The 15,810-nt window shown below is 35.2% G+C and overlaps 1 protein-coding gene across 1 annotated transcript in view; it reads right to left on the reverse strand.

The window, feature by feature from the left end:
* Positions 1-15,810, reverse strand: part of GPATCH2 (G-patch domain containing 2) — a 123,007-nt gene that overhangs the window by 94,443 nt on the left and 12,754 nt on the right. The window contains exons 3-5 of the mRNA XM_054399189.1: positions 15,269-15,330; positions 6,690-6,872; positions 5,499-5,578 (exon numbers count right to left, since the gene is read on the reverse strand). Coding sequence (XP_054255164.1) covers positions 5,499-5,578; positions 6,690-6,872; positions 15,269-15,330 — 325 coding nt within the window. The remainder of the gene's footprint in view (positions 1-5,498; positions 5,579-6,689; positions 6,873-15,268; positions 15,331-15,810) is intronic.

A 15,810-nucleotide genomic window follows, 5' to 3' on the forward strand; every position in this document is an offset into this window, starting at 1 on the left:
TACCTGCAGAAGAAACATTTCGTGCAGTCAGGCACCAGAAAGGTGCTTTTCTTTGTCATAAGCAGCAGAAAACAAGAGCAATAATTATGCTGACTCATATTTTGAAGTCAAGAGGTTTCAAAAAATCATTATCTGTAAGGAGTGCTTCCAAGACAGACAGTAACTGAAGAATAGAAGTGATATCATTATGGTATTTGCCCCAATTTAAAAGTAATCTTAAGTGAAATTGTAGGTGACTATCATTGAACAGCTGAGGTAAGGTGAATTACAAGGAACACTGCTCAGACTAACAGTTCATAGCACTTGTCACCATGAATAAACCACAAAATGCATTTAAATAATAAGCAGCATATTTGGCATTTCTAAGACTAATGCTGGAGGGCAACCATTTTGCTGAAATGGGATGCCGGTTTTGACACTATACTTGAAGTGAGAGTCCAAGAAAAGAGAGTAAGTCACCACATTCACTTTAGCCAGACAGAAGTTAATCTTTGGTATTTTAAAGGTATGCTGTGATCATCATGGCAGGTAAAATATACCAAGAAAAACCACTGAAAGCTATGTGATACAGAGTGCATTGCCATAGTTACATCTGGTAGATACCTCAATTTTGTTGATAAAGTAAAATCATTACCTCCCTCTACATGCTATTAATTGCCTGATGTATTTGGATTACTTGTTTTTTCCTGGATAGGCATGTATTTCATAAGAATGAAGGATACAGTTCAAGACTATCCACTCTAATTTACAAGATCAGCAACAGAAGAAAAAGAAGAATAAAACAATCACACGCTCACCTTCATCAGTTAGTGTCTTTAAAGCTCAGGATTTCGCTAGCTCTTTGTTATTGCAGAGGAGTTTTACACTTGGATAAATGAACTAACAACAACAGTGACCAACATTAGATTTGTTGAATTCTAAACATTTGGTATTTGAATTACCTGTAACTCCTTTTTGCTAATGAACTGCAGCTTCAAATGAGACAGACATGCTGTGGTAATATTTGTACCTGTTTACTGGTCTGAGGAAACCAAGACGAATGAAGACTTTCATTAGATAATTACAAGGGATAGGAAAATCATTGCTGGTTAAATCAAACATAGGTTGCAAGGCAAACTTCATTATACCATTGAGATCTCATAAGGGATATGTAGAAAGAGTATGTAACAACCACAACTGTAGTGACAAACTGTCTACTAATTCTAGTGCTTCGCTGACCCACTAGAAAACATGGTACAGGTACAATCATGATGCTTTTGATGAATAAGTATGCTCAGCTACCTCTAAAGTCACTAAGAAGCTTTTACCCTTCCATCAGGTGAAACCAATTAAGCTTACTGTTACAAACAGTAAGCAGTGCCTCACCCCTCAATATTAGACATATGAAGCCAAGAACATCACAGATAATTCAGTACCACCTCCAATATTTACATCCCATTTTTTAAAACTTGTTTATAATGGGGTTTTGAAATCTGACAGAAGTGTGGTTCCTCCCCCCCCATTCTTTCCTCATAAAATAAAGATATTTCAATATAACTAAGTTCTGAAGTCTAGAATGACTGAATCTGACTTCTTCCTTGGGTAAACTGTAGTACCTTTGCCAGTAATGACTGGAAGAATCAAAGGTGTGGTGGCCTAAACTGACATCAGAGAAGCACCTCCTCTGATAACAACCTGAACAAACTGTATCTGCAGGAAGCTCCAGTGTAGAGAACCACTCACTCCTTGACAAAGTTTTTTCCTCTATGAAGTAAAACTAAAGTATGGAGTTAACTAAGAATTAAAAGGAGATGAAATCAAAACCCACGATGTAAATGTGATAGATGGAAAAAGTTGTCAGAGTCACTTTTAAAACCACCACTTATTTGTATGAAAGAGTTGTGAACAAAAGTGAGATCTTTCCAGTCACTGAGTACTAAGTTGTGTAAAACATTTTAAAAGAAATTAAAAAGTCATGTTCTGTTGTCACTAACTCAAATTAGTAACTTATTTTCTTTAACTAGGGCTTTTTTGATCCCCTTAGGAACCTGAGAAAAGCTTGGTGGCCTTAGTCATTGAGGTAAGGGGTTCCTTCAGTAGTCTACATCATAAAAATGAACCTTCACATTTCCAAAGCACCTAAAATATCAGATTTCCAATTTTATTCCACTAAATACCAAAGTTTTGTTATGCAATTTGTTGGAAAGGACAGAAATATATTACTAGATAAATTATATATCTATAAACATATATAGATTTAAAAAAAAAAAAAAGACAGGACCAAAAAAAAACGTTCCTTCCAAGAAATTATCATTTGATTCATACAACTTTACTTCTAAGTTGGTAGAACTTTTGCCTATCATGAAGGAATGCAACATGCCTTCTAAAGTGTACATTAACTACTGGTATGGTATGAAAGGATGTGTCATGTTTCTGACTATAAAGCTGCTACTTGCAACTTGACACAGATATGTCACATTTTTTCTATTTCTTTTCAAATGAAGCTCTGTTACAAATCATGCTGCCACACAAAAAAAAAAAAAAGACATGAAACGTCAGCATAACAACAGTATGCCAGAATAAATGTCTGACAAAGCATTTAATTGCAAATTCCATAAAACCTTCCCTACCTTAAGTAAATTAGACAATCCAAAGGACATAAGCCAGTTGTGAGGAATTAATTCTTTTTATTTTAATTTTATTGCTCAGGTTCTTCAGTTATCATCTTCTGTATGACAAGTAATTCAACCTGCACATTGGATTAGGTGATTTTCATAGTATTTGTATGTTAGGTTTTATTTGTCTCTTGCTTGCTCAGTGCAATATGATAATTAAAAAAGTGCATTAACTCAAAGGCAGTGATGACAGAAAAACACAGGAGTTTGTTCAAATTAACAACTCAATGAAATGCAGGAAGAGCACCTGAACAAATTCTGAGTCTTGGAAAAAAAAATATTTTTAAGTTCACCAACTGGCCCATAAAGAGGACATTCTTCCTCTCATTCTGAGCTCCCACAGCTTCTGAAAACTGTGGTGTGAAAATGACATAAGCAAATAATAACTACACTCTTAGCCTGATGATTCTCTAATAAGAAAACACCCAAACATCTGGGCATCAAACACTTTCTCTCAGAGGATGCCTAAACCAGTGATCTCTTCAAGGATTTGCTAGCTGTTTTAACTGTGAACATTCAACTAAAATTTCAAAAAAATAAAGATTCAACTCTTAATGTAACTATTCACTTACATTCCTTAGATACAAACTATACATCCTTAGAATGATTATAATGTGTCTCTCTCAGGTAGCGCACCTCAGTAGGAAACTTCATTTTTCACTTTAAAGGGATACAAAGCCTGTGTCAAAGCAGTGATACAGACATCAGACTCCTTGCTGTTAAAAAAGAATTAAGTCACACCACAACCCTGTTCAATGAGTTGAGTCTGCAGTGTTCTTTCCTCAGGATATTAATCTTTCTAAAAGCATTCTTGCTCTTCTTCACTGTTACTATCTAATAGCAGTAATTACTTCTTGTTCTGTGTTATCAGATGTCACAGGTATTAAATGGCTTTCTTTTTGGCCATTGGATTGAAGTATCTAAAAAGATTCTCTTTCAGAAGCAATCATGGACAAAAGGAAGCACATGAGCTCTGGCTTATACAGCTACGTTTACAAAGACACATACAGCAGATGGGACCACAAACATAAATAGTCATTAAGATGGTCAGAAAACTGCATCTGAAGAGTCAGCTGCATATCTATTGTATACACACACTCCTGCCTAAACAGTTGCTTAGAAAATACATTCACACATCAACCTGGTTTCAGAATACTATGTAAATGATATAGTTAATAACTGGAGGCAACTGAATTATCAGTCTTTAGTAGATCAGCTTGTATTTTTGTAGAGAGAACTAGGATACTCTTTATAAAGAGAACTAGGATACCATCTTCATATATAATGCACCATGATTGGAATACAAAATGGGTTCCTGAGGACAATCCAAAAAGTATAGCAGAAAATAAACATTAGGATTTTTTCATTATACATGCACACATTCGCAGTATATCTTCATCAACTGAAATTTAATCACCTTTTTACAATTTAGAGGAAAAGACAGTTTTTAGGGTAGTTAAGCCATGTATCATCAACACCATGAAGCTAACCTATCAGTTATAATAGCTCCTATAAAATACCAGAGTGAAATTGCAATAAGCCTAGAAAATGGGCTACAAATCCCAGATATGCTCAAGCAAGCACTGAACCAAAAATAAAAATAGGTAGATAGGAAACCAAGAACTAGATAGCATTCATCTAATTCATGACCACTAACAGCAGAGAGCACAGGCCAAGGTTTTAAAGCATCCTATTTGGCTCCAAATGGCAGTTATTGAACAAGGACTTCAATTATAAAAACCTCTCCTCTTCAGAGTGAGTTAAATTTCTAACAGTTTCTTTCTATTCTCTCTACATACAATAGCTCTTACATGTATTTACAAGCACTTTATTTTGTTCAGGCAAATTAAAGTTTGAAAATGTTTACTGTTCTTGAATAATAAAGAGCATCAATGTTGCAATATTTATTGTGCTGGGATAAGTTTATTACACACTGATAAAATCTTCCACATTCTACCCCTCTTCCAAACACTATTCTGGTAAGAAAGGTGACTGCACTACAGAAAAATACATTTTAACATTTTCTTTAAAAAGTCAAGTCCCTCTTCTCAGCCCTCCTACAAAGAACAAATGCTTAAAAATTCATTAGAATATAATTTTAGAAAAAAAAAATGGGAAAATCCAACAAGTAGATTGTACAAAAATGCAAGGACAGTTGCCCTTTTCTTTCTTTTTCTTAATTTATAAGCATTACTCCTAGAGCTGAAAGCACTAAAAACCCACAAGCATGTCTCTCTCACAGTCACAGCCTAGAACAAAGTCCAAAAGAATTCCTAAAGTTTGTGACAGGTTCATCACCAACTTGCCGTAAGTTTTTTGTATATACCCTTTCCCTGACCATGCAGAAGTCAACTGAACAAAGGAGAATAAGGAAGATTTTTCCAAACCAACTTTTGGGAGAAAAAGAAAATAATGAAACAAACAAATCAGAATTGTGCCACAGTCCACTCTAGAATGCTTTTAATTATCAGAAAAAAAATATTACTTTGGTTTGATTTTCATTGCAAGAGGAGAGAAACATGTTTTCATAAAGAGGTAAGATACATACTGAAAATGTTACATAAGCTCCTCTCCAACTTTTTCCTTCACTTGTTTCACGTAAGTACTGAAAAACAGTACCAAGACTGTTTCTGCCATTCAAGTACACATAGACATTCCATTACAACAGAATTGCAGTTGGAAGAGTCTAGCTACTTTAAAAAAACCAAACAATATTAGTGGCACTGTAGTCTTACCATTTCATTACCTGTCTACAACATAATGAAACAAGCATAAGAAAGAATATGCTTTAAGAAAAGCCTCTAAGAGCAGTGCACATTAGCTTACAATAATAAAAGCACCTACCAAGGCATTCTGGTTTCCTGAAGCCTTTTTTATGTTTCTTGCTGGCATTCCATGAAGATGACTAAATCTGTTCTGGAAACCTATAAAAAAGAAGTACAAATTGATGTAAGAATATTTTCTTATACCATATAACCAGTAAAATTCACCATTACATGCCAATCCATGAATCTGACTTCAGTTACACAAAAACACCTTACTATTTTCATATGTTGTACTGGTGGAAAGAAGAGCACAGACTGGGAAAAGTGAAAGAAAGGCTTTGCTGTCATGAAAATGAACATTTCTACAGATATTCATACTGCCATCCTGGGTTTATACACAGTCAGGTATATAAGTATAGCATACTGAACTACAGCAGGAAAGTGATTCTTCCATCACAATTTCATTAGTACCAGAAAATGTTAAATCTGGTGAATATGCAGTGACCAAATAATTCCAAGCATCTGGAAAATAAGCCTCATGAAAGTATTAAAGATACTCAGAGTTCGGAGTCATTCAAAAATGATTTGACCACGTCTCATACAAAGATCCGTATTTGAATATGAATGAGATCCTTGTCACAGAGGGAAGATTCAACAAAATTATTTAGTGGTAAGCTGAGGTCTGACAATTTCAATCTTTAGACAAGAGCAGGTTCCTAGGTATAAATGCAATCTAACATTGGTATAACCTACCATTGGTTGCGGTGGATCCACAATTGTCTCTTAAAGAAAAAAATATTTGATATTTTCTATGTTACAATCACAATCCTTGCTTTAAAGGAATTGTTCTCTCTTCTCTACAAACAATATGGCCTGATCATAAAGTAAAGCAAAGCAGATGTCCAGACCAGTCCTTCCAGCCCTCGAATTAATCAACTTCTATAAAATTACAAATATTATCACAGAAGCCAGGAACCAAATGGAATGTAACATTCACTTCAAATAAAGCTTCATAATTCTCAGTGCAAACACTGAGATAACAAGTAAGACCAGGCTATCAAAATGAGCCAAGTTTTACTCTTTCCAACTTTTCTGTCATTGACTTTTTAAAAAGTATTTCTAATTACGTCTTAAAAATTAAATAGTTCAAGGAAACAAACTTGTATTTCCAAAACCTGGTCAGCATTTCACATCTTTTGTACAATGCACAGATATCTTTCTATTCTACTCAACTGATTCTACAGCTTGCATTTGCTTGATTGCTACTTACCTCTCCTCCCCGAGTGGGACATAAGAGGGAAAGTACCAGTTAAGATACTTTCAAAGACTGGATCAGGCAATTCTTTTTCCAGTTCTGTAGAGTCTTCTTGTTCCCACCATGGAATGACCCCTGTAATTCCACATGCTCCACCAGATTCATTTTCATGAAACCAATCACTCTGCTCATCATCACCTGTATAAGGGCAGTATACCCCCCAAGACCCCAAAACAGAGGGAGGAGTAGAGAAGATAAAAATCAGATGTTACCATCAGCAAAAACTCGGGCAGGACAATTATTTCTTTTGCTTTATAGCTGTATAACAATTACTTGTATGCAGCAGTTCTGTTTGGAAAATGTTTCTCAATAGCATGAGAAGCATTGCCATCAATGAAACCACATAAAATGTAATGTTTTAAAACCAATTTACACCAGTGAAAAACAATAATAAACTAGTTAATCCTTTGGCAATAACTGCGGGGAAATCCATTTAAATTACTGCACTTTACATATTAACAAAAAACAAGTCTTAATCTCCTGCAGGGAATTAAAAGGTATAAAACTGTGAAACTAGTTCTTTGCAGCTGATAATGGTATATAATTAGCTTAATTTCATGATTTGTATGGCTAGTAAAAGGGGAAAACAATCATGAGCAGATGTGACTAAATGAAGTTAATCTGATTAAGTTCATTTAGAAATAAGTTTTGAAAAAGTTGATTTTAAATGAAAACTGACAGTATCATATGATTGAGAATTATACTGCATTATACCACAAAGCTGGTCATTTTTACTGTCAATATTTATAGATGTACTATTAAAATACCTGGATTTGAAGGCCAGAATAAAACCAGACTGAAAATACGATCTTAAAAACTTAGCTCATAAACACACTGGCAAGCAAAAATAAAATTGTTATGGTTATTTTATAACACCTTCTTTTATACAAACCACAGAGACATCTTCATATAAGACATGGCAAATTACCTTTCTTAGACCCCAAAATTAGATTTCAAAGTATGTGCTGTACATTTTAATTCAATTGCAAAGTATCCAAACCATGCTACACTATTTCTGCATATAAATTATTTGTTTGGCATTTCAATTTTTGATTAGACAGAACCAAGCAAGACATAAATGCAAGATTTATTAGATAAAATTTTGAAGAACAAAAAGCATTTCTGTGAAATTTCATTGCCACTCAACCCTAAAATGGGAAAATAAAAATAATGAAGACCCAACACAAAATCTGAGGAAAAATAAAATTCAACACACTTTATCCAAATTAATTGTTGAAAGGAAAAGAATACTTCAAGACTAATAGCTCCAAACATTCACTGGGACATGTACTTCAAGAAAAATATAAAATAATTAAAAGCTCTCAGTGATCAGTTGCAGGTGAAATGTGATCTTTACATCTTTAATGATAACAACTAAAAGCAGAATTAGCAGAGACTAGAGAATAATTTGGATAGGAGGGGAAAACAGAGATGCAAAGAGATACAGCCCCAAATAAAATTTAAGTTCCTTTGCATTCCTGGAGCATTTCAGCTTACTCTCCATATTTATTGTAACCCTTATTTATAGCTATGCCATTTCACAAAGGCATTCACCATTAATTCTATCTCCTTTCATTACATCCAGGTATGGTTTCTCTGGAGAACATCTAAAAATAATGAATGGAGATAGTTGTGGAAGGAGAATCACATCTTTTCATTTTGATCTGTGGTTCACAATTAAGTTTTAACTCCTTTGTTTTGATTTTCCAAACTTTTTCTGAATATTTTGTCATGAGAGCTCTAGACACTTTGGCTAACAAGGAATACTATCAGGAACTGAAAAGAAGTCTTGCTAAACATAAATCAGATATGAAAGTAAATAGAGAATTCCTAAACTGGCTTTCAAAATCAGCTTGAGGACAGAATCCTGTAAGAGGAATGCAATGCAGTCTTGGAAGAAAGAGAATTTAAGACTGGGCTGGACTTTCCCTTTCTGTGCAATAGGAACCATCCATTAAGACATCTTATCTCCTCCACTAATACATGCACTTTCCTTAGCACTTATGTTGGTTACTGCCAAATGCAGACCTAAGATCTGAACCTCACAGGCTTTTCCTACATGACAGCAGTGACAGCAGGTGTATCTGGATTTTAGCTTCCTTGTCTGTACACTTTAAACAACTCTGAACCCTTTGATTATTTTCAATCATATTATCACCTTGAGGTGAGCATAAACCTATTACTACTATTCTTATCCAGGTGAGAGCTCCCACCATCTCTTTGATTACCAATTGCTCCAACCCTGAAGGGATCCCATTTTCAAAAGGAGTCAGGGAAGACTGCTGAATTTAATCAATTCCCAACCTCATTTCTATAGGTAAGATAACAAGGAACCTCCCCACTCAAGAATATGGTAACCAAACACTTCCATTTCTTCTTACTTAATTTGTGGCTCTCAAAAGACAACATGGTATCCATGGCAAGCATGAACTTAATAAAAATTTAAAGCAATATTTCTGACTTCAAAAGATTCAGTACACTGTTCATTCCTCTTCTGGATGCTGATTCAGTACAAGACTACAGAAAATGATTGCATTTATCCAAGCTACAGGAAAGGCAAAATGACCTCCAGATGCCCATTAACTGATCTCTGAGCCCATGCATTCTCCTAGCCAGATATTTAAAATACAAACTTGTTTGTGGCTAAGGCTAATGCTTCAAGGAATTATTTCAAAGCAATTTACATTCAATTATAGCTGTACTCATCAGTACAAACAAAACCCACAAAATAAATTTAAGGCTCAGAAATGTCAACCTCAACTCTAAAATTTTAAGGCACTTCAGTCCCTGGCTTAACTTAATTATATTTATGCTTTCCCTTCCCCCCAGTTACTGTTTCCCTAATTTTCACTCTATATTGCTGAGTCTACATATTCATCTAATTACTATCCCTTCACATTAAATTATTTGCCTTTCTCTTTAAGAAGTTTAGAAAATGATTTATGTGGGCTTATGGTTTCTCTGTGGACACAGACTCCATCAGTTTCACGTTCAGAATAGCAGAACTGTTTCACCTGAATCGTATTTATTTACCTAAAGCAGTACAGGATTATTAACAAAAAGACATCCCCTTCACGCAGTGGAGTTACTCTCCTCTTCATAGTCTTCTTTCATTTCAAAACACCCAGATTACATGGGGTACATGTGCTCATCTGTAAGAAGCACAGCCTACTCCAAGAAGCCATCATGAAAAGAGCTCAGCATCAGCGTCCTACAAGCACTACTTGGATACTGTGCTACTCCACTATTCACCAACTTGCACACAGACAGCAACAGCACATGGACTAGAAATACCATAGGAGGCCTCTCTCATTTCCATGCACAGTGTGCCTCTTCCTACGTACAAAACCCCATACTCCTAATAGCTCTAATACTCCTTTGGAGACATCAGAAGACTCAGTGTAACACATACAAGGAGCTTCAGGAAAGCAGAATCTTAAGCTACCCATCCACAGAGGCAAATCACATCTTGCTCTTTGTGCTCTACAGAACTACCTTGGCAAAAGGGATAGGAAGACACCATTCAAACACCGTTCCATTTAAGCAGCTAGTTCTTCTGATTGAAGCTCGAAAATTTCACATGGAGAAAGCTTTCTCTCATGCCTTCCATCCAAAGTAGTATCATATCTACTCTGGAGTACAACTGTACACGTTTATTGTTAATAAGTTGCACCAAGAACACCACATGACCTCATTTTTATGCTCCTCTCCACCACTGTGATCCACATATGATATTTAGGATTTTGATTACTCAGGTCACAGACAACTTCATGTTATTTCTTTTTCACTTGCAAAGACTAAACTAATAAGTCAAAACCATTCAAAGTTAGGGGTTATACCTGACACTGAAAATTCCATTTCTTTCTTATATTGAGAACGATACCCTGACACCTGCAGCTACTGAGATGTTATACAAGGTCCAAATTAGTTTCTTGACAGAGAAGACAAAAGAATGGAATTCTCATATACTGAATCATTAGTGGTTCATCTTCATAAAGGACACAGTAATGAATATATATTTAATCATAAAATAGGGAACAGCTATCTTTAAAAGCTTAGCCAACTCCACAGTGGAACTCTGACATTCCCTGACCTTCTCCAATATTAAGTGTTTAACACTTTATTAGTATAATTTTCTTACCTACTTGCTTAGATCTTAAAGGGTATTTCACAAGTGCTGCGTGTCATGATTTAAGAGGGCTTAAGTCAACTTTGGATCTTCCCAAGTGTACTAGTATGTGTAGATGGACTAGGGTTGCAGAATACATTTTATTTGCAATGCAATAAACTAATATACTTGCAATTCGCTTTTTTAAATTTTGATATTACTGCTGTTTTGGAAAAACAAAGAGTGTTTTACTAATATTACAATTTTGTAAACATTGTATTGGAAGCTTAACTTAAAAAGTGCCTTTTGACTTTATAGGTCTTTACAAAGGCACTTTAAGGACACTGAAACTGCAGATGACCCTACTAGCTAGGACTATGACAGAGGTGTATTTATTATATGTTGCAACATAAGACACTTCATTTTGGAAGTCCTTGTAAAAAATTTCTACACTACCCATAACACTGCTTATCATTAACATTTTTAACAATGTTCATAGATGTCTGTTTTGCAATGTTTTTTATGAACAAGGAAGCTAAGATAAAATTGCTGAGACTTGAAAAGTCTTCGTCTTATGTGGTGTGCTAACAGGTTCAGTTCTTTCAATTACATTGTTGACAGGCTCTCCCACCTCCATATGCAAAGGCTCAAGGGCTTCATGTTTGCATAGGATTTTGGCTTTTGGATAGCTGTATCAATGGATTGAGTTGAACCTGCTACTGTAATTCACACCATGCTGCAGTCACAATAGCTTCGAAAAATGCAAGTGCTAACTGGAGCAAAGTATTATGGGGCTTGAAGTTCAGATTGCAACATGCAATCTGTTCTGGTTGCTGCTCCTGGGTTCTGGGATCTTGGGTGCAGGCTCCTGTTCCGGTTGCTACTCCTGGGTTCTGGGATCTTGGGTGCAGGCATGGCGGCATGACAGATGGGAGTCAGGTAGCTGCCGGTTTTGGTATTATGTTTTATATTTCCCCTGTATTTCACTGTGCTTCTTTTGCAAATAGGCTAAGCTAAGGTAATCATGCATTGTATTGTTATTAGATTATTAGCTAAGGTAATTATGCATTGTGATTATATCTCATGTTATATTAAACTCCTTATCTCAGTCCTGAGTTTTGTGTGTTAATTTTCCCCTCACTTTTGTGTTGGGGGATCAGGGAGTTTAGCCCTTGTGTTAAGCCATTATATTCTGAAGAGAGGTAACAATTCACTCGTGGTTTGTTAGTAGTTCAGCATCCATCTTCTTCACTGACTGTACCTGCATTGAGCATTTTCCTTAATCTTTATCCTTTTCCTGGCTAACCCTATATGGTACGCAATGTTTCACAGAAGAAAAACATTAGCCATATTGAGACTGCAAAACGCAGAGTACCAATTACTTCTGCCAGAAGGTAATTTGATAGTAGAAAGGAGGACAGCAAGAAAGATCCTTTTGCCCTCTCACATGACCAAATGTAATCACCTGGATAACTTGGAAAAAGAGGACAAGCATAGGTAGGTTCAGGGGTGGACTTCATAGGTACCAAAAAAACCCAAACCAACCCAAAAAAAAAAAAAAAAAGTCAAACACAAAACAAGCTATGAGACTAGAACAGAAGCAGGCTGGAAAGGAAGAAGGACAATTAAAAAAAACCACAAAAAACACAACAACAAAAACCTGTTAGCACACCACATAAGACGAAGACTTTTCAAGTCTCAGCAATTTTATCTTAGCTATTGATGGCAATTAAAATATATTTAGTGGTTAACCCATTACTACCCCCAATCTCAGCTACATCTGGCATTCTTAAATCAAACTATAAAAGTTGAAACTTTCCAAGAGCCTGTGCACAGAAGTATAGTTACTGTGCTGGAATTTACTTCAGTTTGCTTTCTGAAGCAATTTTTTTGAAAATAGTAAAAGGTGCAAGGTCAGGCAACTCCAAAGTTAAGAATGATATACTTAACTGTCTAACTGAGTAGCCAACTGCTCAGAGAAATTGCTGCCTTTTCTACAGTATCTGTCCCTTAGGATACATAGTCTTTGGGGATTAATTAGGGGTTTGTAAAGAGTATTTGTCTACAATAAATGAGATATGGTTCTTAATCTCAGAGACACAGAACGGAAAAGTGTTGCCCTGAAGAGCAGGATCCCCTTCTTCCCTGCTACCCAAATTTCTGAATGATGGCAGGGATATCATTTAAACCAAATAATTCATCAGGCAGCATTAATCAGTCTCTGGTTCTCCACTTGACTTAGCAAAAAACCTGAAGTCAGAAGTGCAGAAAATTTGAAGTACAAATGAGGTCAAGATGCTGATGTTCTGATATCCTGTAGAAGGGACACAGGAATCAGAATCTACCTTTAAAAATGGACCAAAAAAAAAAAAAAAAAATCAGCCAGTTCTTCCCTTAATACATTCTCATCCTGTTCTCTTCTCTCATCTAGGCTTTTCCTTTGCTTTTATCAGATTTATTCTCTTTCCTTCATTCTTTACAATTTTCTGTGTCTCAGTTCAGCTACAAATTAATTTACAGAGATAAAATAACCTCATCTTACTTCATATAGGGAACACAAAGATAAAAATTACTGGCATTTTCTTGGGACAAGGAGTAAGTGTTTTTAGAAAACAAACAATTCTAGTTTTATAGTAGCATCTCTACTAGTACTTTTAGGGAAGTCTTCACAAAACCAAAGCTTCAATGTCTGAGATCAAGGGTGAAGTTAATGATCCTCTGATCATAGCCACAAAATAATTAGTTCTAACTAGAGATTAAAAAAAAAAAAAAAAAAAAAAATCAAAAATGCTGTTTTGTCCTGATAATATCCTTCAAGTTTATTTATTGTTGTTCTTCTCATTTATATTTCAGAATACTATTTCAGGTCTAATACTTTCTGCTTGAAAATTACAATCAAACTGATTCAAGGTTCAAAAATAACAACTACAGCTTTACTATAAAGAACCAACACTAAAAATGGCAACACCACACCAGTGAAATAACACTATTGTTCATCTATCCCTCCCTTTTTCTCCTCCCTCAAAATATATAAGAAAACCAGAAAGTAATTTAGATGTTTTCAACCATATTATTCAAAGATTTAAATAATTTAGTTCAGTATTTAAGGATAAAAATATTGATACAAATACATCATATATACGTAATTACAAAATGTGATCAGTGATGTTACATTGAAATACAGAGGATAAATGCTTTAAATATTGCAGGTCAAAAGGGAAATTCATATAGGGAAGTAAAACCAAATCTTTTTCATCTATCTTCTGTTGAAACACTTAAAAGAACTGAAATATTGAAGTTAAAAGATCAGTCTAAACTTTCATAGAGAACCTAAGTTCTTCAAAAAAAGCTATGCATTTCACAACTAAAACCAGGTAGCACAGGTTATGCACCACAAGTTACTGCTGAGCAAGGAAGGTAACATCTGTTCTAAGTCTGAAAAATCACCTCCCTAATATAACAAATTAGGAGACAAAAAAACATAAAACAATGAATTACATTTTAGGAAGAAAAGGAAACAAATAAACAAAAAGACCACGAATATTCCTTTAACCTGAATCTATGGAATGGGCCAGGATTTGTTTTCTTGTACACAATGAAGCAGACTGTGGCAAAATGCTTCAGAAAATCTCATTATATTAGAACTGCAAATGGAGGGGTGGGGGGAAGTCTTTATCACCTAGCAGACTACTCTTTTTGCCTCATTTTTGTATACTGTTAAAAGCAGCAAATTCCTAGTCCATGAGCTGGGCACTAAGATGCTAGCATAATACAGGTAAATGTGTTACACTTAAAGATGGTGATAAACACTGAAGATAAAAAAAATCTTATACTTACATCCTCAATAGTTTTATCACACAAAAACACGCGAGAACATTATGTATGCTACAGGAAAATTGTGAATCTTCACTGTATTTCAGATTAAAGAAAAATTTTTCACAGGAGAGACTTTAAACAACATGCACCTTCTAATCTCAATCTTAAAACTGCTGAAGAAGTAGTCTGTTTGAAATTACTGAATGAAAAAGAACTACAAAATCCTGCCAATATCAATCTGGAAGAAAAGAAAGAAAAAAGGCATCTCAAAAATAGTTTGTGAAGAAGAACTGAGATCACAGAGTCCTGTCTGAAAATTGGAGCAACCAAAGAATTAAAATTTAAGAGATAAGCCTTCGGAAATGCTCAAGTTGTAATTAAGTTTGTTATATTAGAGACTGCTTCTCAAAACAGTTTTTGAGTAAGTCATGGATTCAGGACAGCCTCTGGTAACGTTTCAAAAAACCTAGACAGGAAGCTATTCTTCAGCTCAGTAAAACAGTAATAGCGACTGGAATACAGAGATTAACCTATGAAATAACTTGTAACGCTTACAGAACTGCAATTGATGTGGTTTGAGGGGTGGAGAAGGGAAAGATTGTTTCAATACCTTGTCTTCCCTCATCATTGGTAAACAAACCAGCATCACTGCTGCTCAGACTGCTGGATTCACTGTAATAAGAGAAAGAAAGAAACAGATCAAAAGAACAATTGATCTTTCAGTTGTAAAATTTTAAGGAGACAAGGCTGTGCTCAGATTGAACTTAAGCCCAACAGAGATCAGAAAGAAAATAGGATGATTTTTTTTAATCAAACTGCAAATATCCTAGTTCCATTAACTACAAAGCATATTATTTTTGGCACATAAAACCACAGGAATCTAATGGTACCCTGACAGTAAGCCAGATGTGACTGCAACGAGGTGCTGACACAATTGATGCATTTTATTATCTGTTTTCATCAAATGCTCACTGTTCCCCTTCTTATGCTGTGCAATTCAGCTTGATCCTGGAACACCAGTGCTCAATAAAATAGGAAAAGTCTCAATCAAAAGCAGCCTAAGCCTTCCTTCAGCACATGAAATAAGAGCCTAAAAATCAAATTACCTTTCTGAACATCGTTTGCAAATATTCCGGGAAAAGACACTGCTTA

The sequence above is a fragment of the Indicator indicator genome, chromosome 2 (genome assembly GCF_027791375.1).
Source record: "Indicator indicator isolate 239-I01 chromosome 2, UM_Iind_1.1, whole genome shotgun sequence".
Classification (NCBI taxonomy): Eukaryota; Metazoa; Chordata; class Aves; order Piciformes; family Indicatoridae; genus Indicator; species Indicator indicator.